Raw genomic sequence first — 25585 nt, 5'->3', positions numbered from 1 at the left:
AAATTTACTAAGAGAGGGGAGTTATAGGTATATCAGCTGGAGAATAGATGGGGTTGGGAAGCATGTTTGATTCACTTAATCCAGTGGGAAATGTTCTGCAAACTGTGAAATAAAGCCTGTTGGTAATATCCTTCTTACCCCATCAGATATTTCATTTGGCATTATAGTGCAATAAAATCCAGCAGGATTATTTTGCCATTGACAGGAAGAAAATTCTGTGCATCTAATTAAATTTTTTTCTATGCTAAAATCCATCCATTATATTATCTGGATTTCTAGTGTCTGTGCATTACATGTGTGGTATGAAGAGCAGTTTTGTGGGAAGCAGAAGATCTAAAGATGACCACTCATCAGTCTCTTCCAACTTGGTCTGACATGTGTCATATTTTCAATGAATGTGGATGATGGGACTTGTAGTCCAGCACATCTATAGTGTACAAGTTTGTGGAAAGTTTGGTGACCCAAACTCTTTGTAGTCTGACAGGTTCTTTCATGAACCAGCATGTGATGGGGTTCTTTTTGTTAGTGAATGACTGTCTAGGATACAATCAACAGGATACTTTATATTTTGTTGCTTCTAAATCTCTTAAAAATATTTTAAATCAATAAAATAAATAGATTTGATTTCTCAAAGAACTTTGATTAACTAATTATAATTTGAATTTACATTGGTGGAAAACAATATAGAATTTAACTAGGAATATTATTTTCCAAGGATTTTTTCAGATGACTGCATTAAATCTGAATAACTCGATTACTGAAATATCATTGTATTTGGACAAATGGACACTAATAATTTTGACTCTTTTGGACTCTGATGAAGACACTGTTTTCTGGTTTGAGGGATTTCCATAAATCAGTTAGAGGCACATTTTTTTAGCTGAATGACTTGGATGGACAGTGGTTTTGCCCAATTCTGGGGATAGTTTTTCCTCTACCCACAGTCATGCCCACTTGAAAGGGTTGGAAGTAGAATGTTTTAGAAGGAGTAATTGAAAAAGAAGATGTAATGTGCACATCACTGCTATAAACACAAGACTGGATTTTCAACTGTAGATGTCATAAGTGTCTGGCCTTTTGTATATAAAATGAGTTTCTGTTTTGACTCCTACTTCCCTTGCTTCCTGTATACACGACAATCCTTTGCCTGCTCTTTTTTGGGCTGGGGGGTATGTCTTCTTCTTTATATGATTATTGGTATTTATTATCTGTTCATTTCAATTATGTTTATACTAAAATAAAACTTGGCAATTTCCTTCCTGACTTCCTGACTATGTAAACAGAACTTGAATAGGTTAGACATTTAATGACAGATACATTCTAATTTACTGTTGGAAGTGTACATAATAAATGGACAATTCAGATCAAATCCCGTTGATTTGAATCACCCAATTAGAAGAAAATAATTCTTTTTTAAAAAAAAACATGCACCTTAAGTAATCGTCTTGAAAGGTTGCCAGGATCCCTAGTCAATATCACGTTTGGTTGTTGAATGCATACCATATTAAAAAATTATTTCAGCAAGAGATGATTTCAGACTGCTTGCCATAAGTGATTCTTTATTTATTGTATTTGGACAGAGGAGTTGCCAAGGCATGGAGCCAGGCTTATTTTGGAGAAGGTTCGGGTCCTGTGCTATTGGACGAAGTGCGTTGTACAGGAAATGAGCTCTCTATAGAAGAGTGTCCAAAGAGTTCTTGGCAAGAGCACAACTGTGGTCACAAAGAAGATGCAGGTGTTTCCTGCACACCTTTGGCAGGTTAGCAGCAATGAAAATAGATTACTGAAGTGCTAGAAGTGTACAGCAGAAAGTTCATGATAATCACTAGTGAGCTGTTCCTGTAGTGCTGAAGAAACATAGTGGGAACAGTCCTTTGGTGTTGGGGGAAGCATGCCACCCCTACACATAGGGAAAGGCTTCAAATACACTATATACCCGTTTTAAATTAACATGAGTGGTCTTGGGTCCTATTCTGGGAGAAAGGTGGGATATTAATGTAAAAAAATTATTTAAAGATTAGATCTTAAGTCTCCGTAACAAGCACTTCAGCACAGAAGAAAATATATTTCATCGATATAAGTACAGGAAGATGTTCTTTATAAGCAGTAATTATCCTGTAAGTGGTTGAATTATCACTATAGTATTTTTATACAGAATAGTACTGGGAATCATGTAATACACTTCTGTAATTTCATAATTATATAAACTAGGATAAGGCTGGCTGCAAATCAGGCAAGTGCACAGTAGTTTTGAAAAAGATTATGACATAACTGATTATGAAATGAAAGGCTGTTTAAATTACCATACAGTTAAGCTGTATAAATCTTTCTTTCTTTCTTTCTTTCTTTCTTTCTTTCTTTCTTTCTTTCTTTCTTTCTTTCTATTTTGCAAGTAAATTGCATCTAGCCATATAATTGTTCCATTGCATTAAATGATACAGTGCACATAATTTTCCCTGTAGTTCTCTGTTAAGCAGGGCTGATTCCTATTTTTAATGCCATAGATGGTGCAATCAGACTAACAGGCGGAAAAGGCAGCCATGAGGGACGACTGGAAGTGCTTTACAGTGGACAGTGGGGCACAGTCTGCGATGACGGGTGGACTGACTTGAACACACAAGTGGTTTGTCGGCAGCTGGGCTTTAAGTAAGGTCAATTTATGTGAAGCTGGCTGCTAATCACTTTGCAGAGCAATGCTGATGAAAACCCATTGCCGAATGCTTCTATATATTATGCAGAATTTCACAGACACTTGCTTCACTTCTTTACTTCGCAGTTAAATTCTAATCACTTCCACATGTTGTCCTTTGGGATCAGAAGCCATGTTTAAAGTAAAGCAGAAGTCAGGTAAACGAAAATTAAGTCAAGATGGAAAAAATAGCCAGGTTTAGTCACTTTTATTAATCTGCCATGGCAATGCTTTAGAAAAAAATAAGCCTGAAAACTCTAATATAGTTTCTTAGTTTTCTCTGAATTGGAAAGGGTGGGTGTGCAGTATTATTAATTTAATCATTATTTTGCAAGTCACCTAGTGTTCAGGAGTCCAGGTGTCTGAAACATTTTATGCTGGAAGAAAAGTTTAATTCTGCCTTCCTCAGCAGGGTATTCCCCTGGTGTCTTTTACAACTTCAGTCATCCCCATGCCAGTACAGTATGTAGTTGTATTCCAACTCACCTGGAGGACACCAGCTAAACAACTGGTTTTAAATAGTTGGTCCAAACTTCACATTAGCAGGAAGAGGCTAATGTGAAAAATGGAAACTGAGATAATAACTGGGGTTTGTGCAGATTTAGAGCCTGGAATCATTCTGCCATGTGTAGGCAATCTGGACTGGGCTATATTCCTTCCAACAATCCTGCTCCTAGATTAAAGCATGGTTAAACCTACCATAGTTATCATTAAGATTTAATCATGTTTAGGTCCAACAGGAAGGATTTGTGCTTGAAAAGAAAGGAAAGAGGAAACGGAATACACATGTCTAAGCAATGAACAGCATTACTTCTGTAGCAGGATTCACTATTAGAGGATGGAATATAGGACACAGTACATAATGTTAGATATGTGCTTAAACCCTCTGCTGAATTAGACACATGGAACATATGCCTAATTAGCCAAGATTTCTGAAGGCCAGCTAAGCTGACACCTGTTCTGCTGCTGGTGTGCTGAACCTAGATCCTTTCCAGGCTAGGGATTCTGGAAATTGCCTAGAAATACCCTTGGCCTTGCTGAACTTTGTGCTACTGTGGCAGCTATGTAGCTATGATGGAGGTAGAGATGGTTGGATCTGCCATAATTTAGCTTTCCACCTCTTTCTTAGCTCATCTACTGGCAGATCCTAGGCAGGAGAACAATTCCGTTGATCTCTGAGATCACCTACCAGAAGTGGGTTCTGCCAGCACAGAAAGGCACTTCTGTCTTGCTGCTAGGATAACCTTTAACACTGTAAACCAGTACATCTTTGAGTTCCGTTGCATTGTAGTATATACTAATATAATATACTAATATATACAAGGATTTTATTGAAGGGTGATGGTCATTTAGCAATAAAATACAGATTTTAATTAAAATTGAACCCAAAGGCCAGGATCTTGTTGATCACTTATGCTGATGTAAAAGCAGCACTGTTAGCTGCAACAAGAAATTGCCATTTCTTGTTGCAGCTAACAGTTGCATGAGTTAGTTCACAATGAGGGAAATAACTTCTTAATTAGTAGCAATTTTCTTCTGAAGTTTATGGCACTGCACTTAATGCTAGTGTCAGTGCTGAAATTTTGTGTGAATACAACGTTGAAATATACGAAAAAAATATATATGTTAATCTATGGTGTCAATAGGAATGGGAAAGGTATGTCAGAACACTACCTGGAAGAAAACACTGGACCCATCTGGCTGGATGACATCAGCTGTTCAGGAAAGGAGACTGCCCTTCTGCAGTGTTCAAAGAGAGAGTGGGGAAAGCATGACTGCAGCCACCAGGAAGACGTCAGCATAAGTTGTTATAGAGAGAATGACAGCCACAGATTCTCACTGGGTAAGTCACTCTTTGAAGGGAAATTGGATTTGCAATTTTTCAGTATTAATCTCCTATGCCACATGGCAAACCTCCAGAACTGAATGTGGATGGGGCAAAGGGGGACGGTTTAGAGCTGGTGTGTCCCCCTGACCTGCAGAAGTTGTCTATCTCTTCTCTAAAGTATCCTGATGAAAACAGTTGGCTTCAATTATATCCCTAGTCCCAAGCAACAAAAAGGTTCTTTCCCTTTGTGTTCGGAGGTGGCTATCATTTTCAAAGAACAGTATTTGAATGAGGCAGAAAAGTATTCGGTAAAAATTTTAGGCAGCATGGAGCACAGGCTTGACTGGCAAGAGAGCCACTGAAGCTGTGCTGAATCTAACCCGCTCCTGGTCTAGGGCTGTTGAAAGTACTTAGGGCTAGTCTTACCCTGGCCTAATTTTGTGTTGGTTTTGCAACTGTGTCTATGGGTTGGAGGAGGTTTTCACCCAACTGGCATGACTTGGCTGTTTTCTTCCTTTGTCCCCTCCAACCACTTTTGGCTCTTCTGCCAGTAGATCTCTCTGTTATCTGAGCTCAGAAAACAGAAGAAGGTTGTGTCGTCAGGATGAGGCTTCTGCCTATTCCTGGCACTTACAGTTGATACATAGGTACAGTATTTGTACTAGAATTGTTCTGCCCTTTTCTACATTAAAAATTGCATCCTGTTTTTGAACTTAATAATGAGCTCTGCTAGAGAAATCTTAGAACTAACAGTGTAATTTGAGGCATATTGTTAAATCATGATTTTCTTTGTCAAAGTGTGTTGTAAGATCGAAAGGTTTGTTTTACTGAACAGGAAAGCCAAGTTGTAATCATGCACTTATTTCTGCAGCTGTATTTTTATCCCTTCACATCATATCTTTGCATTGCTATCCATTTTAACTACCCAGTATCCTGTAAGTTTTATTATCAAACAGTTTCATGTAAACAGTATAAATGTGTGGGTGAAACAAAATGGATTTTTTGAGAGTGGAAAATTTCAGACTCAGAATAACAGGAATTCATATTATGGTGCCTGTTCACACAGACAAAAAGCATTTAATGGAACCTAAACCTGAGATAAGTAGATCTGGTATGGCTAAGTATATCCAGATGGAAAGATTCCCTTTAGACATCTGGGAACTGTGTTGATTTTGCAGTTGTGAATTAATCTTTAAAATAGTAACACATTGGTTGACAATAAAATCTGCACACTTAAATAGCTATTATCCTGTGTTCCTACACAGGTAATTTGAGTAAAGCCTGTACTATTGTAACATTTTTTAGGAACAAGTATTTCTGGGTGAGGACAAGAGGTGAACATTTAAGCATTTAGGGGATGTAATCTTCAGTACTCATGCTCTGTAACTCAACATTCACTAGGCAAAGTTCTGGTAGAAGAACAACTGAATTAAATGAAACCTGAATTAATTAAAGTATTCCATCTTTTGTTATCTGTAGCAATATTTTTGACTGTGTAATTGGTGGATATACAGTACTATTCTGCTGTAGTTGTACAGCAATGAATCTTAAGGCTTAGTTCACAGAAATATTCATATGCTCAAAGGAATTGTTATGATCAGACGTGGCCAAAGATGTTTTGCTACCTGAGGCAGAATGGCAGTAGTGCCTCTGCCTCCAACAGTCTACTCATGTCAAGGTGCATAGGATACAAAGCTGCCCACATTAAGTTGGCACATGGAAGAGAGAATCTCATAAGTACCTTTTCTGGAAATAGAAATACAGCAGCCACATATTAAATAGCTGAACAGTTTGATATCCTTTTGTAATACTTGTCTGAAATACTCAGCTTTTTGTCTCCTGCAACATTTCAGCCATACTTTCCACTGATGGAATTTAATTTGTGCAGACTGGGTGCAAGACTGCTTCCTAACAGGCACTTAATTGTTTTAGTGTGTCAGCAGGGTGACTTGAGGACTGATTGTAGGAGCACATACTGTGCACCAAATTTAGTGGGGGGAGGCAGGGAAGGTGGTACCTGCTTGCTTTGATCATGAGCCTCTTATGGTGTGTCAGGCACGTACTTCACCTTGCAAGCAATTTAAAACGTAGGACACCTCGTGGTGCAGTGGTTAAACTGCTGTACTGCAGCCAAAACTGTGCTCACGGCCCGGAGTTCAATCCCACGTAGCCGGCTCAAGGTTGTCTCAGCCTTCTATCCTTCCGAGGTTGGTAAAATCAGTACCCAGCTCATTGGGGAGCAATGTGTAGACTTGTAAGCCACCCAGAGAGTGCTTGAAGCACTATGGGGCAGTATATAAGCAGCACGCTTTTTGCTTTACTTTCTGTGAACTGTGGCCAAATCCTACTTTGCATAGAATATATGGAGTTGTGTGCTGGATATGTAGTGAAGAGGTGAGCTTAGGGCATTCCTGATATATTCGGGCTTCAGCACTCCCTTTATGTGAGTGAAGGCTACCATCCTGTGTGGAAATCTATGGCTTTTCAGGTGTTCATGGATTCCTACTGCTGGCAACTCCAGCTGAAATGGCCACTGGCTAGGGATTATAGGAATTTGTATCCAGCATCATGTGGACCACAGGAAGGGAGCCTTTGGCCTCCTAGATGTTTTGGATTTCAACTCCCAGAACCCCAGTCAATATGACTGTAAGTTCAAAAACTTGCCATGCCAGAATGTCTCGTTCATGTGGAGAGTCCTTTTGATGCTCAGTTACTTGGGAATAGATTTTGTTCAGTCCAGTGAGGTTTACTTTTGGCCAGACATGTACAGGATTTTGCTATTAAATACAGGTAATGCAGGCTAACAAACTTTTGTAGAGTTTTGAATTTCTTGTAAAATTTCTGTTTTGCTGCACAGTAGAAATATAGAGACTCATAGAAGAGAACAGCTTCAAGTTCCCCAGATAGTCCACTCCTTTTTCATTAATTGAAACTTACAGTCTCAGTAACTCACTCTGAGACATTAATCGAAGACAGAATAAAAACATTTCATTACTTACAATTGTGGACAGATCAACTGCAAACTACCGTATTTGCCGCTGTATAAGGCGACTGGGTGTATAAGACGACCTCCCAACATTCCCACTCAGAATGTAGAGTTTGTTATATACTTGCTGTATAAGACTACCCCCTCTTCCGCATGCGTGATTCTGCTTTGGGTGCATCATGGGGAGAGCTCCTTTTGCCGCTTTTGGTTCCTTTTCGGAGAGAGCCAGGGTTTGCTGGAAGAAGGAACAGCAGAGAGGCAGCAGCCATTTTGGAGAGGCGGCAGCCATTTTGAGAGGCAGCAGCCATGTGGTCGCATCTCAAAATGGTTGCCACCTCTCTGCTGTTCCCGACAGTCAGCTGTTCGGCGCTAGAGTCAGGCTACCAAGGAGGACCCGGCTCGGTCTACTCGGTCTTACTGCCAGGTAAGTGACATCGCTGGGAGAGAGGGAGGGTTTGCTGGAAGTGCACCCGGCGTACAAGACGACCCCCCCACTTGGAGGAATGTTTTTCAGGGCCAAAAAGTCATCTTGTACGCTGGCAAATATGGTAACAAACACTGCTTCCAACAAGCTTAAAAAAAACCCAGAAAGGAACACTCAGCTAGGAGCTGGGTCTCTCTCTGTATTCAGAGGCAGGAAGGAACAGTTGGTTACTGCTGGATAGATTGACAGTCACCCCAGCCCAGAAAGGTCCCTCCCAGCCTGTGAGGTTATAAAAAAACTCCAACGCAACTTCATTTAAAACAAAGTCAGCATGTCCCATACATCATTTTAATAAGAGATAATTAGTATAAATAATGAATAGATAATTGCTGGTTGCTTTTGTTTGTTAATGTTCTGGTATATGTTAGGGGAAAGGGGTAATTTTATCAAAATGGCAAATTCTTACTAGCAGAAACATTGCAATAGCTGTTGTGGGTTTTTCGGGCTTCTTGGCCATGTTCTGAAGGTGGTTCTTCCTAACGTTTCGCCAGTCTCTGTGGCCGGCATCTTCAGAGGACAGCAAACAGTTTGCTGTCCTCTGAAGATGCCGGCCACAGAGACTGGCGAAACGTTAGAAAGAACCACCTTCAGAACACGGCCAAGAAGCCCGAAAAACCCACAACAACCATTAGATCCCGGCCGTGAAAGCCTTCGCGAACACATTGCAATAACCCTTCACTGATAAACTTTTGAAGAAATGTAAGATCAATGGAGAATATATTGATTGTGTTTATGAGCTCATTGTGTAATGGTGATCAGCCTTTGGCTGTAGCAAAGGCTTTTGGGAGTTGGCAATCCTCCATACTTCTCTGGAGAAAAGGTAGAAGTGTAACTGAGCCAGTCCTAGTTTTCAGTTCTCCTTCATTCAGGAAAAGTTTGGAATCACTGTTGAAAACTTTCAGACAGAAAAGGGTTTAAGGCAGACATATTAAACAGTGAAATACAAAACAAAGTACAGTAACAATATCAGTGTATAGCATTGGAGGATGTTCGATTGGAACTATACAATACCTTTTTGTTTTTTTGGTGGAGGGTGTTCTGCCATTTAAAACATAGATGACTGATTGTGTGTTTGAGTGCTCTGTGACAACAACTTTCCTGCACATGTAAAACTAGAATTTCAAGCATAAGGTTCTTGACTAAGATTCTGTCTCATACTTTATAGACAAAATCCAGTTGCTTAGTGTAGTAGATCGCACTAGAGTAGGCCAATTGAATCAATGGGATTTTAGTGATAGCTTCCATTGATTCAAATGATCTTGATCTAACCGAGGTTTATGTTAAAGTAAGCTTATTTGAATCAATGGAAATAATGGAGAAGTTAACTCACTAAATTCCCCCTTGACTCAGTGGTCCTGTTCTAATGTGATTCACTATGATAAGCAACAGGATTTGGGCCTTTGAATAAATTGGATCAAACCAGTTAGCCTATATCTGCTACTGTGAAACAGACAGCTTTTTGTGTGGGCTTGCTGCTGATCATAGTTTGGCTTTGCCCTCCATTCACACTTGAGGTAGGATTTCTCCAGCTTTGACAGCTGTACTTGCTTAGCTGTGCATGGCAGCTTGCAACCATGTGCTGTTGTGACAAAAGAAGGTGCACAATTTTTGCAAGAAAATGGTTTGACTGTATCAGACTCACAGAGCTTCTTCACAAACTATGTAATTATATTTTTTCTCATGGGAAAAATCTGTCCCTCTTTTCCAAGCTAGGAATCTTTTGCAACACCAGGCAAAGAAGAGAGATTTTCTCCTGGGGTACCAGAAAGGAATTTGTTTTATCTTAAAATGTAGCTTTGTTGAATAGCAGATTGCCATTCAATTTATACAGCTAAAAAGAGCTGAGTATATTCACCATTGCTATATAAACTGTAGTGTTTTTTGAATATATTTGAGTCTCAGTGGACACGTTTCCTTGTAAGTGATGAAAATCAGCTAGGCTACTAGTTTTTGCTACTATTATGGTGCCTTAACAGCTGTAACTTTTTTCTAGGGCCTCCTGTCAGATTGATGGATGGTGAGAATAAAAAAGAAGGCCGTGTGGAGATTTTTATCAACGGCCAATGGGGGACAATTTGTGATGATGGATGGTCTGATAAGGATGCAGTTGTAGTATGTCGCCAACTCGGCTACAAGTAAGAAAAGTTTTCCTGTTGTTCTCAAATATTTCCTCTGACTTTTCCAGATAATAAGATAAAGCTTGTGGCTCTCTCCTTTGATCCTGCTTTTCTTTTCTTTTTTTAAAAAAAAACACCTCAGTTCAGTTTCAAGATAGTATTTTACAACTCGCTGTGAAATAATATAGCCCTTCTGAATGGTCTGAAAAATACTTTCCCTATGGTAATATTCATGGAGCTTTATTCTAGTATGCTATGAATAGTTTTAAAACTTTCAAAGAGCTTCAGTGTTAATGGGTGTAGTAGAACAGAACTGTAAAGTGATTTGCATATTGATCATGGTTTGTGCTGTTTTCTCCCAACCCTATATTCTCATACAACATGAATTCAGTGCTTTCTGGGCTCGTACTTTGAGTTAAAAAGAGTAACATCCAAATGCATTTCTAATATGAAAAATTATGATTTCCATAGTCTACATCAGTGGTTCTTAACCTTTGTTACTCAGATGCTTTTGAACTGCAACTCCCAGAAACCGCAGTCAGCACAGCTAGTGGTGAAGGCTTCTGGGAGTTGCAGTCCAAAACTCCTGAGAAACCCAAGGTTAAGAACCAGTGGTCTACATGACAGACCCATGAGACAAAGAAGCTAATTTTGCCTGAAACAATTACAGTGGTGCCTTGCATAGTGACGTTAATCCGTGCAGCAAAAATCGCTAAGTGATTTCGTCACTATGCGATTTTTAAAAGTCCATAGAAATGCATTAAAACCCACGGGCAAAAAACTGACCTTAAAGCGAAGATCCTGTAAAGTGAGCAATCCGTCCAAAAACACAGCGGGGAGCCATTTTGAGCAGCCGGTGGCCATTTTGAAAACCCGACGATCAGCTGTTTTGATCATCGTAATGTGAAGAATTGGTTCCTGAAGCAGGGAACCAATCATCGGGAAGCGAAAAAAACCCATTAAAACATCATTTTGCGATCGCAATTGCAATCACAAAAACATAGTCATGAAGCGGATTCATCATTATACAGGGTAATCGTTAAGCGTGGCACGAGTGTAGTAGGATTTCACTTATTGAATCAAAGTCCTACAATGTAGCATATGACACAATCTGCACAACACTGAATTGTCCTCTGCCTTGTTTCCCCATTCTTTCTGTGAATTCAGGGCTTTTCAAGGAAGCATTGTAGCTGTCTTGAGCTCATTAGGGGAATGTCAGGATATAAATGTAGCTAATGAGTAATTAACACTCCTTGTTGTTGTTGTTTAGTCGTTAAGTCATGTCCGACTCTTTGTGACCCCATGGACCAGAGCACGACAGGTCCTCCTGTCTTCCAGCGCCTCCCAGAGTTGGGTCAAATTCATGTTGGTAGCTTCAATGACACTGTCCAACCATCTCATCCTCTGTCATCCCCTTCTCCTCTTGCCTTCACACTTTCCCAACATCAAGGTCTTTTCCAAGGAGTCTTCTCTTCTCATGAGATGGCCAAAGTATTGGAGCCTCAGTTTAAGGAACAGTCCTTACCCTAGCATAGAAAAAGAATTTATGGCAAAATACCTGGTAACCTCAGTAGGCTTTTTTCAGTGCTTTCTCCTTTCTTCACAATACATCTGTTTATGTAGTCTATAGTTTCAGTCCTCTCTAGGAAAAACAATCTGACATCAACCAATCTCTGTCTCAGATATAGTGGCTTAGGTAGCAAATAAATCACAGCTGTGTAGGGACAGAGACAAGCGTGAACTGAGGTATATAATTTCTTTAGCCGAAATCCATAGAGCTTCCTTGATACACCCAACACTTACATGCAGTGAGTGCGAATTCTCCTTTCTGAGCCACAATACTGAATGACATAACAGAAATTTCAAAAGCAGTTTGCTGTGCATTGTAGGTGTATTCTGTTTATTAGCTAAACTTAACCTAAAACTAAATATGTAATTTCTATTTTTTAAAAATCTTGCCAAGTTTCTAAGTTCCCTATTCCCCATTGTCTTCAGATCTGGGATTGCACCCCAACTGTGAACCATGTTTTCTAGGTATATTTGTTGACATTTCTATTTTCTTTTACTTGAGGCTAAATCTGCCTTGTTCGGTATCAATACTATTTAAATTGATTTGTTTCAGTGGCTGACAGTCTTTTCCATTATATGTTTGTGGACTGTTTTGCTTCCTCTCCGTTGGTACTTCTGTTTTTGTGTTTGCTGTTGATACCTTAATTGGTGCCATACTGCATTCATAAGCTGTCTAGAGTAGCAGTCCCCACCCCCCCTGCGCTCGCGTGGGGGTGCTCTCGGGCGCAGGTGCAAAGTGGTGGGGGAGCGCCCACCTGCCAGTGCCAATGGGCAGGCACTCCCCCACCCCTTCGCGCATGCACCCGCCCATCCCTTCACTTGGGCATATGTGTGAAGGGCTAGGGGAGCACTCACACTGGTATTGGCATATGCATGCGTGTGCAAAGCAGCTGTGGGGAGGGGAGTGCGTGCACGGGGGGTGGGAGGTCTGTCTCCATGGCCCGGTCCGGCTTAGGCCACAAACCAGCACAGGGCTGCGGACCGGGGGTTGACAACCTTTGGTCTAGAGTACAAAAGTGGTAGATGATATATCGACATTCTAATTAAACAATGTCTAGTTGAACTTACTTGTGTACTGAGATAGCATCATTTTTCATCCCCCCCCCCAATCCTTTACAAATCTGAATCTCTGCTGAGGTTGTAGCACTAACTATGTGGCTCGGTATTGTTTTATTTGGCTTTAGATTTTCTCTTGAAGACTATTGCAATGTATAGAGTCAGTGATGTGAGCAGGAATAGGAAAATGCCAAATGTTAGGACATGAGGAACTTCTATGAGACACTACAGATGTTAAGAGTGGAGGCTAAATATGTATGGGTGTTTGACATGTGGCTGTCTTGCATCACTGTAATGAATAATTTGACTTTGAGCTTTATAAATCTTACATTCAGTTGAGGTTGTAGTACTAACCATGTGGCTCAGTATTGTTTTATTTGGCTTTAGATTGTTTTTCTTGAAGTATGTGGATAGCCATTAGTATAGAGTCCATCAATGGAGACATATACTGGAATGGAAAAATGCTTATTGTAACTGTGGCTGCCAAATGTGGCAACAAAATTTAAATGTTAAGATGACAGTATTGTAAAGAAATAAGCAAAGAACATGGAATGAAAAGGCTTGTTGATTAAGGTATAATTAATTGATTGCTACAATTGCTTACTAACATTTATAATTAAAACAGTAATATGAAGAGAATATACTTATTGTAATGTGAAAAACAATTTTCATATAAAATTGTTTATGAGTGAAGATATAACCAGACACAGGAGCAACAGAAAGAACATGTGTGGATTCAAGACACAATTTTCTGAATTAAATTTCAACACAAAACAAAACACAAAACAACCCCCGTTTCATTTTAAGATGCTTTACAATTGTGATGAGGGAAGATCTGATTACAATTTGGTTCTTAGTTGAAGTGCATTCAGAATGAGATGTTTTATTTGCTGCTGCTTTACTAATTTTGAAGGTTTAAGATTTGGTTATCTCAAATCCAATGTGCCATTAGTTTTTTACTTATCAGTAGAAGTATTTTGTTTACAGGGCTCTTTTTGCAGATTACACAGTATGATACTTGCAGTCACTGAAATGAGAGTCAGTGGATGGAACAGAAGTCTACAAGAAGCTGTAATAACAAAGTTCTTGTTCTAGGTTGAATATCCTTAAGCCTTTACAAGAGACTGAATTACTTTTCTTACTGAGCAACAGACAAGATGGTAGAATATGGCTATATTTCTGAAGGGGTTAAATGGTCAGATGGTTTGGTTAAGTAACCTTCAGTTATGTTTTTCAAGCAATGCAGTGTTTGTTCCATAGGAACTAATTTCTTTATGGTACCTAAGGAAATTGCTGACTCTCGCAGGATGAATTTTGAAGATTTCTTAAGTTTGGATTCCAGTGCTAAATATAATCTTAAAGCTGTATCCTGCACTTCATCACTGAATTGCACACCAAGTTCATCTATGGGGCAGGGGAGAATATCCATGAACATTTGTCAGGGCGTTGGACATTCCTTATGCTATCTGCAATCAGTATAATTGTTTATGGGGAGAAAATTCTTGGAACAAGAAGAGACAAGTCGTATGTAGCCAAAAAGTTAAAGAAACCACTCTAGGACTATTTGGTAAAGATTAACTTGGGGTTTCTTGGCACATATACCAAAATGTCTTATGGGCATTAAACACATTTATTATGGAATGAACGTGTAATCTACTTCAGTAGATGCATCAAGTGCTATTCTGAAATACATATATGTATATATTTATGGCTGGATTAGGACGAACACAGGGACCTAGATTCAATAATTTAAAATATGCAGATGATACCGTTTTAATGGCAGAAAGCAGAAATGACTTGAAATGACCGTTTGGGAAAGTGAAAGAAGAAAATTACAAAGCACACCTGCAGCTGACCATTAAAAAGAAAAAAATTATGACTACAGGACTACACAACTTTAGCGTTGACAATGAAGAAATGTAAATTGTTAAGAGATTGTGTGTATCTTGGTCCAGTCATCAATCCAAAGGGCGACTGCAGCCAAGAACTCAAAAGACTGAGCGTAGGAAGGGCAGCAATGAAGGAGTTAGAAAATATCAACTGTAAGGATGTGTCACACTGGAGACCAAGAGCAAGATTGTCCACAAGTTTTTACTGAAAGCTGTACTGTAAAGAAAGCTGCCAGAAAAAAAATACAGATCTTGGTTTGTGATCAGGAAGAATGTTTTTCCATACACCTCTTAAGTAACACTTTGTAGTTGGTGTCACAAGAAACTGCATAAAAGTGGCACTTTTCAACAAAGGAAGCAGAAATGATTTTGTGATTTGTTTTCTCAAAGGCTACTCAAAAATTAGCAAAGAGAATTAGCAAAACCAACAGGTTAATGGGTGTCTCACACAGTATTTATAAGAAAGCTGAATTTGTGAGTCTCAAATAAAAAAAAACTAAATAGAACATCTGCATTTCACATTTAGGTACTGAGGCTGGGAAATTTCCATAGAACTGTGTTTTATCCACTTAGATTATGGGATATCCTAAGAGAGCATTACAGTTGTACACTAGCTTCCTGTATAGTGTTTTATACTAGATTTTATAGTAAAGCTAGAATTGGCAAAGGCAGCAGACACATTTTGAAATCCTCTAGTTACCCAAACCTGGACTGGTGGAGATTTAGGCAATAAAATGTAATAACTGAATAATAATTTTCATAATTTTTATCAGAAAAGTTTGATAAGGATAGTATTTAATGCAGTTGGCAACTGCATCAACAACACATGCTGGAACTTTGCAAGATCAATGAATTCACAATAGATTTGTTTTCTTTTTGATACCAGGGAAAGGAGTAGCTTACTATAAAAACAAAATAAAACATGTATCACACTTTCTCTTTACAACTAATAAACACTGAATTAATATTATATAATAGGTAACTATCTGGGGACACAATTTAAAACAAAAATATTTAATGTGGCCATAGAAACAGTACAATGATGATAAAACATGCCTTATTCTTCGGTAACTGTGGTCTGATTTCCATGAACAGCAGTTGAGGTGAAAAAGCTGCTTCTCAGTTGCATGTCTTCATATGGTGGGACCAAAGTGTGGAGATGGTAGACATGAGTAAATGATTCTCCTTATTACATTAAAATACAGTGGTGCCTCGCTTAACGAGCGCCTCGCTGAGCGATGAAATCGCTTAACGAGCGCCTCGCTGAGCGATGAAATCGCTTAACGAGGCGCTCTGGGCCATCGCTGGAGCATTTGCTCAGCGATGGCCCCTATGGGGATTTTTTGCTTTGCGATATTCGCTAAGCGTTTCGCTTAGCGAATATCGCATAACGAAGCCGGGAGAACAGCTGATCGGCGGTTCCAAAATGGCCACCGGAAGGTCCGCGCCGCATTTTCGCGCCCTGCCCTCGCTTACTGAGGGTGCGAAAATGGCGGCGCTATGGCAGAACATCGCTTAACGGTGAGTTTTAAAGCCATAGGCTTTTTTATTCCCGTTTAGCGATGTTTTCGCATAGCGAAGGTTAATCCAGAACGGATTAACCTCGCTATGCGAGGCACCACTGTATATAGAATATCTGCATATAGAAAATTAGATGTTGGTGGAAGGATTTTGGTGAAATGCACTATTCTGGGTGGTTTATAACAATGAATAAAACATGTGGTAATAAATGATAAATAAAAAATTAAAACATGTAACACGGTAAAAGCAAATGGTACCAAAGGCAAATTCTCTATATCAGAGGTCGTCAACCTCTGGTCCGTGGCCCGGTGCTAGTCTGTGGCCTGAGTGAAGACAGACCTCCCACCCCACCCCGGAAACGCACTCCCCTCCCCACAGCTGCTTTGTGCACATTTGTGTGTGCCAGTGTCGGCATGAGCGCTCCCCTACCCCTTCATGCATGCATCTGTGCCCACGCAAAGGGGTGGGTGGGCGCGCAGGTGGGTGTGCAGGTGCCCCTGTGCATGCGCTAAGGGGTGGGGGAGGCACTCACGCATGTGCTGGTGGGCAGGCGAGTGCTCCACCACTTCACGCATGCACCCGAGAGCACGTGCACACCCATGCGCACCCACAGGGCCCCCTGCCTTCCTCGGAGGCTCAGCTAGTCCGGGGTCCCAATAAGGTTGGGGACCGCTGCTCTATATGATAGCAGGACAAGAGGTGTAAAATCTGGCAAGGTCAGTGCAGAAGGCCTCCCTGAAAAGTAACATTTTAAGTTGCCTTCTAAACATCAACAGGGAGGGGGCCAGGTGTATTTCCACCAGGAGTTAGTTCCACAAGGTCAGTTCCACTGTGAAGAAGGTCTGGATCTCTTGTGGATGACCCTTCATCTGGGTCAGACAGATGAAATTGAGAAGAGATACTCTGACAGTGGTACTCTTGATTGTGAGTTGCCATATAACTTGAGTTAACTGTTTTTAACCCAGATTTTGCACTCAACTCATTTATTCCAGTCACATGACCCAGAAGCATCTATGGTCCGCCTCTTAATTCTTGCTCATGACATATGAAGAAGCCAAACCATGCTCCTGAAATATTAGTGAACAGGATTCTGCTGACCAGCCAACTCTAGTACAGATCTCTCTTTTTTTAAAATGGAATAACATTTAAGCAGTTGGACCCCATCTGAATTCCAAAGTGTTTTATTATCCATTTTGATGTCAGTGTTAGCAACAGAATAAAATTATGATGGGTTTTTGTTGGGTTTATGTTTAAATGACATATCCGCAGACCAGATTTGCAGCAAATGTAGTATAAGGACTTTTCCTTGTTTGAACCAGTTTAATTTTCCAGAAAAGAGAATGAGATATATTATTTTTAATTTGCACAGCTGCTGATTTTATGCAAGGATTACATGGATTAAAGGGAGAAAATACAGCTTGCAGATCCCAATATGTTGCATATAAACAACGTTATTTTGGTAATCATTATAATGCAAAGATGTGGGATTCTTATATCACACAACACCAAGACTTGATGTGTTAGAATTGGGGACAGTGAGAGTCAGAGTGGGTGGGTGGTTCTGCCACTGGACTAGGTAGTCTTTAGATCCTAAAGCAGTGTCTTTTGCAAATTCTGTCTCATATATGTCTCATTTGAAATCACTATTATGGCATAAACATTTCTTCATGATGCAATCCCATGCCAAAGTGACAAATGAAGTGCATTTGGGTAGAGTGGGCGGCATATAAATGAAATAAATAAATAAATATTACACATGTGTCCCCACCGGATTTGTCTGCTTTTATTTCTCCTAGCCTGTGATCAGCTGGGAGAAATCCATTCAATTTACTTTTCTCATGCAGTTTCAATATTCAGACACAACTAGCAGGTAGTCTTTTGCCAGAAGGCAAAAACATTGAGTTTCATTCCAGTGCTTCCACTCATGTTGAACAAAATGGGGAGGGGAGTGATTCTCACGATTCCAATCTGCCCCAATTCTGCACAACTACCTGTGATGTACAGAGGGATAACCAGCCAGTAGACTGTTGAGGTATATGGGTGGGTATTAGGAGGCTAGGAGAGAGGGAACATGGAAATAGTCATTTTTGTCTTTCCTTTTATGGAGGTCTTGGCTGAATCAAAGAGCTTGGATGACACAGCTGGATTGAGTTTACTGTTTTTTCATTCATTTTATTTATATTCTACCTTTATTTCAGTAAAGAAACTCAAGGCTTACATAATAGGTAAAGATAAATGCAGTAAACAAATAGAAAAATTGCATTATTAAAACACAATTAAACATACAATAGTATCACTATTTAATTAAAATTAAAAACAACTAAAGCACATTTTTAAAGTCTAAAAAATTCAGCATCCCCATTAAAGCCCCTGCCTTGACAGCCAGTCAGTTATAGAATTTCTCCCTGAACAGAAATGTGTTGGTTAGTTGACAGAAGGGCAATAGGGAATGGGCCAACCTGACCTCTTTTGGGAGTGTGCACAGGAGCTTGGGAGCAACTATCACTCTCATGTCCTCACCAGTGCTTGTGAGGCTGGTGGGACTGAGAGAAAAGCCTCCCCTGAACATGTTAAAACCCTAGTTCATAAAAGGAAACAAAATCATAATTCATAATCAACATTAATAAACATTAAAACATAACCATATTTTCTGTTGAAAGGGAATTCCTCACTTTCACTCTGACATGTACAGAGAGATATCATTGCTGAAATCTAGGGTGGATGTGAGTTAAAATTTAAAAAATCACTAATTAGTGACTATTATAGTTATCAATGGATAACATTAAAGATTCTGGCCAGTATCCCATTGAGCTTCCGCTTAGTGGAATATTCAGGCAGCACAGTATTGTGGGTTCATGCCACTTGTACAACTACAGCAGCTGTAAAGCAGAGGGTGGATTTTCTTTGCGGAGATCACCACTTGTGCAAAAACTATGGTGCAATCAGTGCAACCCTACATTTACTACATTTACACTGAAAGGATATCCTGCTCAGTGTAAATTCAATAGGATGTTGGCCTCTATATGTTGAAGCTTTCTGTTTTTTCATTCCTATAATGTCTTCATGAAAAATCTGTTCCTAGAGGTCCAGCAAGAGCAAGGACGATGGCTTATTTTGGAGAAGGAAAAGGACCCATTCATGTAGACAATGTGAAATGTACTGGAAATGAACGATCCTTAGCTGACTGCATTAAACAGGACATTGGGAAGCACAACTGTCGTCATAGCGAAGATGCTGGTGTGATATGTGACTATCTGAGCAAGAAGACATCTGGTAATAGTAATAAAGGTAAAATGGGTACGATTCCTGTGAATGCTGAAAAGAGAAGGAAATGTGGTGAAAATAGACATATTAAGGGGGAAGGGTGGTTTCAGAAAAACTGGAGTAAGAGGTAATTGCCCAAGACAATAGAAGAGTTATTTCTGATGGGAGAATTTAATCTCTGTGATTCTGTCCTTGTTCAGATTCTCTTGCTTCCGTGTGTGGTTTGAGATTACTGCATCGTCGGCAGAAGCGAATCATTGGAGGGAAAAATTCTTTAAGGTAAATTGTATTTAGCAAATATAAGTGCAACCACACACCCCCGTCACCTTGGGTTCAAAACCATAGTCCCTTTTCTTGTCCACGTGACTGAGTAAAGCCTTAAAATACAGCATTACCAAATAAGCATGCTAGATGCCTGATGACATATACAAACACATTTGTATGTGTCATATACAAACACATTTGTATGTGTATGAGAGCTTTATGCAATTCATGCTTACCTAAGGTGAGTCATTAAATGCATTCATGTCATTGAGATTGAATACTTTAAATCATAGATTAGTATCTTTGAGCTTGCTTTTTACTGAATGCAATGCAAATAGTAAAACATTTTGTTAATATAGAAAGTGCAGGGGTCAATCAAATTTCATGACAAAACATGAACAATCTTGCAGAAGGGATTTTTATATATATATAGGGAATATATATATATATTCCCTATATTTATTTGCTACATCATAGTGATGATACCTGGATGACATTTGCACTCTCCTGCCCTCTTTAACTCTGCAGAAGAGAATGAGCTGAAATGTAGGCTATGAGCAATCTGTGAACTCTCCTAATCATTTGCCATTACAGTGGTGCCTCGCTTAACGAGCGCACCGTTTAACAACAAATCCGCATAGCGATCTATTTTTTTAGATCGCTCATGTGATCGCATTGCAATGTTTTAATGGGCAAAACATCGCATTGCGATGTTTCTAAAGCAGCTGATCGGCGGTTCCAAAATAGCCGCCGGGTGCCCAAAATGGCCACTGCAACCATTTTTGCGAGGTTTCCTCGCTTACCGAGGGTGCGAAAATGGCGGCGCTATGGAGGATCTTCGCTGAACTGTGAGTTTGAGCCCCATAGGAATGCATTAAATGAAGTTTATTGCGTTCCTATGGGTTTTTCCGTTCCGTTTAGCGATGTTTCCACATTGCGACGATTAATCCGGAACGGATTAACATCGCTATGTGGGGCACCACTGTATTTGCTTCTGTGATATTTCCTCTCCTTTCCTTTCAGAAGCTCATGAAAAAAATTATTGAGCAGAATAAAACAAAATATTTAAATACCATAAAATGGTTCAGTTATCTTGACGACTGAACAGCACAATAAATTTAGCAGTTGCCAAAATGAGGATGTTTGTCTTCTAGTAGTATAGGAACAAGTGGGGCACCACTGTATATGTGTACAAAAGTATCCCGCCTAGTGTTGTCTCATGGGTAAGGTCGTTCTGACAATGTTTCTTACATCTCACTCAAAGATACATCCAATCTTGCATATTAAAAGGCTTGGCAGTAATGTGGAATAGTTAGATGGAAGAAATATGATGGGACTGACTTGGGAACAAAGATACCAAAGAAGGAGGGAGAACATGCTTGCTGAGCTCTCATGAGCTTCCTCTCCAACAATTCCAGTTTATTAATGATCTGTGTGAAAGTACTAAGCACAGGCTGAAGGCTTTATTTTCCTTGTCTTCCAATTCCAACTCTATGTGGAAAAGTCTGAATAAAAGCTCTAGGATCTCTCCCCTTAAATAGTTTATTTATCTGGAACTTTAGATCCATTGATACCATGGATCTTGCTCATTGGATACATTCAGTGTTACTCTCAAATAGAGCAGATTTATTGCAATTAAAAAAATGTATTTTTCTGCCCATTAGGGTTCCCAAAGTGATGTACAATAGACACAGTAAAACTATTAAAAACAGATTTAAAGCATGATTTAAAAGCGGATTTGAACTATTATTTAACGGCTAATTAAAAACTAATTTTAAGGAGCAACAGTTTACGGAACCAGGTAGCTTTGGCTTCCTGCCAGGATAGAGCCAGCCTGACTTCCTTTGGAAGTGAACTGTTTAATGGGAGAGCTGTTTGAGAGAAAACCTTAGCTCTTCTACTCTCAGGCTGGTGGGACACACAACAAACTTCTGCTGATGTTCTCAATTCTGGACACAGAGGACTTCAGTGGAGGAAGGAGGGAGCAGTCTTTCAGCCCAGTTAGAATTTTTGTAGATAAAAAGCAGTGCTCTAGAAACAAATTGAATGCAGTATGTTTGGGCCAAGCCCACCAATATATGGTCTGTAAAGCACACACACCTTTGACCAAACTCCGGGAGGCAGTGAAAGACAGGAGGGCCTGGCGCGCTCTGTTCCATGGGGTCACAAAGAGCTGGACACGACTTAACAACAAAGCACACACTGGGCAAATTTAAGCCGTCTTATTTTATTTATTTATTTTATTTATTGATTGATTTGATTTATACCCCGCCTATCTGGACCAATGGACCACTCTAGGCGGCTTCCAATATAAAATTAAACAATAAAATACAACAGATACATGGCTAATACGAAACAACTAGATTAAACTAAAAAATAAGAAAAAAATAAGAAGAAAATCAAGAATTGGCTGGAGGGAAGGCCTGAATAAATAACCATGTTTTAAATTGGGTTTTGCACTCACTGTAGCTTCTAGCAGGTGAAAGAACACTGTACACTATGCAAGAGTAATCCAGTGTAGAGAGTGTTCCAGTAACAATTGCTAATCAGGAGGTAATTAAAGGCATAGATTAGTGTGGCTAAATCTAATGTCCCCTTAAGTAGTGGGTCTTCTCAAATTGGAACTCTCATTGGATTAAGCCTAAAGTGTTCACAAAATTCCAGTATCCATGAGTGGATACTTAATTTATAGTCCATCTATACCCTGTATCAACTGCTGTCATTAGTATGATTGCTTAGAATGAGGCACTATTAACAAGGAGAGTAAGAGAAACTGGAACAATTTCCTGAAAGACATCACGTCATTTTGTAGAGTTGGAAAGCCATAATTTGTTTCCTATTCAGTATGGGATAACAGCTCCAACAGTGATGTTGCCCAATGACAGCAAGTTAGAATGCCAGTCACAATACAGTGGTGCCCCGTATAGCGAGGTTAATCCGTTCCGGATTAACCCTCACTATACGGAATCATCGCTAAACGGGTAGGGGAAATGTATTGGAACGCATTAAACTTCGTTTAATGCGTTCCAATACCTTTGTTACTTACCCGTTCAGCGAGGATTCCAGGTGCCGGCAGCCATTTTCGCGCCTTCGCTAAGCGAGGGCAGGGCGCGAAAACGGCTGCCGGCAGCCATTTCCGGGCTTCCGGCGGCCATTTTGGAACTGCCGATCAGCTGTTCGGCGGCTCCAAAATGGCCGCCGCAATACCCGATCTTCGCAATGCGGGTTTTCCCCATTGCGAAGATCGGTTATGTTTCCGTATAGCGATCCCGAAAAAGGGATCGCTATACGGAAACATCGCTATATGGTGCACTCGTTAAGCGAGGCACCACTGTATACATGCCTCCCTTTTGTACGGATTATTAAAATGAGTTATTCTTACTCTTTGTGTAGGGGTGGGTGGCCCTGGCAAGTTGCTCTGCGGCTAAAATCATCCCATGGTGATGGAAGACTGTTGTGTGGTGCCACTCTCATCAGCAGTTGCTGGGTACTGACTGCAGCACACTGTTTTAAGAGGTATTGTTGCATGATTCATAAATGGTTACATTGCCAGGCTACGGCATTATTACAAAGAAAACAACTAACGGTATTTATTGCACTTTAACCACAAATTTTATTTTCCATAAGTGATTAATCAAAGACATGGATTAATGCCTCAAATTAGTATATCAGTATTATTAATCATGTTAATTATATATTATTCACCATCATTTAATTAATAGCTTTTATACTTAGCAGATTATAATAAAGATCACATTAATATATTAAGGAGATCAGTGCAGGAGAAACAAAAAATAATACATCCTTGTGACATCTCAGGTAACACACTGAAATTGTTTGCAATAAATTTTTTGGTGCTTTTTAACACATATGTGCACATACTGAGGTTTGTATTTCTGTATTCTTTGCATACTGTACTGTCATCTTTTGAAAATGGTAAGAATTGGCTAAGGGACTAGTAATGTCAGCCAAATTATTATACTTCTAGTATATAATCTCATCCATTGAGGAAGTGACGGCAGCATGGAACCTAATCCTTGCCCTTGTCATAATCTTTTATACAGTCCAGGCATTACATCTGCTCTATATAAAAATAATCTCACTCAGAGTAAACTGAAAACATGTGAAATTCCCTGCAGCACTTCTCTTTCAGCTTTCTTCACCCAACTATATTGCATTTGCTGCAAAGTAATGCCTGTACTATTTCTTATTTCCTAGCCTTATACATCTGAAGATATTTCATGATATTATGGGAGCTGAGAGAAAATCATGCAAAATATTAGTTTTGTGAAAGAGACTTTCCTATTCTTTTACTTTATTCCATAGTGCTGCAGCACATTCATAACACATTCAAAATATGCAAACTCTGTAAATCACTTAAAACAATGCATTGATTTTTTGGGTAAAATTATTTTAACTTCTCTAAAACAATTTTCCCTTGAGCAAAAACAGGCTGAACTGATTAGACTGATCGTGAATTATTTAACTGGTCTTCTGTTTTTGTGGCAATTTTTAGAACTAATTTGTCAAGGCTTATTTCCAGAAACAAGTTGTTTCTAGAACAAACACTTGTACAAATCTTGCATAATTTTACCAGGACATTTTTCTGGAGACTAGGTTTCTAGATGGCAAACGGGGTTAGTCTGCTGCCCAACACACGTTGCAGTTCCCCAGTGTCCTCGGTGTTGCTGCCCTTTGAATCTGAAGTACTGTACTTCAGTAGATTTAGAAATTGTTAGATGTTTTTTCTCTCAACCCTCCCTCCCCCCAAATCTGTGCTGGTGACATGTTATTTCTATGGGGTCTTTTTAGATATGGCAATAACACTCGGAACTATGTGGTACGTGTTGGGGACTACCACACATTGGTGCCTGAGGAGTATGAGGAAGAAATCGGAGTACAAGAGATTGTGCAGCACAAAGAATATAAGCCTGATAGCAGTGATTATGACATTGCATTAGTAAGGCTGGAAGGACCTGAAGAACAGTGTGCTCGGTTTAGCACTCATGTCTTACCTGCCTGCTTGCCACTCAGGCGCGAGAGGCCACAGAAAACTGCTCCTAACTGTTACATCACTGGTTGGGGTGACACAGGTGTGTAAGCATAGTACATGTTTAGGATGCTCACTAATGGAAGTTTTTGGGCAATGTACTTACAATATTCCAAATATGCATTGTGAATTACCACTGATATGTTTCTACTTTGCACAACTTGTGCGGCCCTTACGCTGGGCACTTTTAAGAGTCAACTAAAAACATGGCTGTATTTCAGGGCTTCCCTCCTGTCAATATTTAATTCTTTATTTTTTCTTTCATTTATTATTTGTTTTATTATTGTATGTGTTATGGACTGTTTGTAAAATCCTTATGTTTTATCGTATACACCTTATTGGAAGCTGCCCAGAGTGGTCGACCAGACCAGATGGGCGGGATATAAATCAAACAAACAAACAAATAAATAAATAAACTTCCTTGTAATATGCAAAGTCAATCTTTTCCTTGGTAAAATCAGTGGTCTTTCTCCACAGGGAAAATTCTGCCAAGTCACTCAGTGCCTTCTCCACTATCCTTTCACATGACATCATATAATTCCTGCTTGGCAGGGCATACAAATTCTCCCAAAAATGATCATTCTCATTAAAATAAAGTTAAGAGATTAAATTAATTTGGCACACTAGGCAAATAAACAGTCAATTAGAGCCAAATTGAGAGTATTATATCACGATTACAGGGATATAGAGCCCTGTGTGGTGCAGTCCTTTTTACATGACGGGGGAATGTCCCTTGGTCCTGTTGCAGATAATGCCTTGAATGACTAGTGGGCCTTTGTGGACAGAAATGGAGAAAGACTATTCTGTTTTCTTTCATCTCATGTGTTTTCACTGCTGGCTGTACTTACTGTTCTCTGGGTTGTGGCTT

General features: G+C 39.6%; 1 protein-coding gene across 3 annotated transcripts in view; it reads left to right on the top strand.

Annotated features, from left to right (window-relative positions):
• The window catches only part of PRSS12 (serine protease 12), a 55993-nt gene that overhangs the window by 26666 nt on the left and 3742 nt on the right, over positions 1-25585 (top strand). For 2 of the 3 annotated variants that reach the window (XM_073001716.2, XM_073001714.2), the window contains exons 5-12: positions 1581-1759; positions 2505-2646; positions 4336-4532; positions 9981-10122; positions 19222-19427; positions 19604-19682; positions 23061-23183; positions 24480-24760. In XM_073001716.2, the coding sequence (XP_072857817.2) occupies positions 1581-1759; positions 2505-2646; positions 4336-4532; positions 9981-10122; positions 19222-19427; positions 19604-19682; positions 23061-23183; positions 24480-24760 (1349 nt within the window). The remainder of the gene's footprint in view (positions 1-1580; positions 1760-2504; positions 2647-4335; positions 4533-9980; positions 10123-19221; positions 19428-19603; positions 19683-23060; positions 23184-24479; positions 24761-25585) is intronic. The other variant, XM_073001715.2, reaches the window with a different exon arrangement.

This window comes from Pogona vitticeps, chromosome 5, assembly GCF_051106095.1.
Source record: "Pogona vitticeps strain Pit_001003342236 chromosome 5, PviZW2.1, whole genome shotgun sequence".
NCBI classification, from domain to species: domain Eukaryota; kingdom Metazoa; phylum Chordata; class Lepidosauria; order Squamata; family Agamidae; genus Pogona; species Pogona vitticeps.
This window is presented reverse-complemented; position numbering and strand designations above follow the sequence as displayed.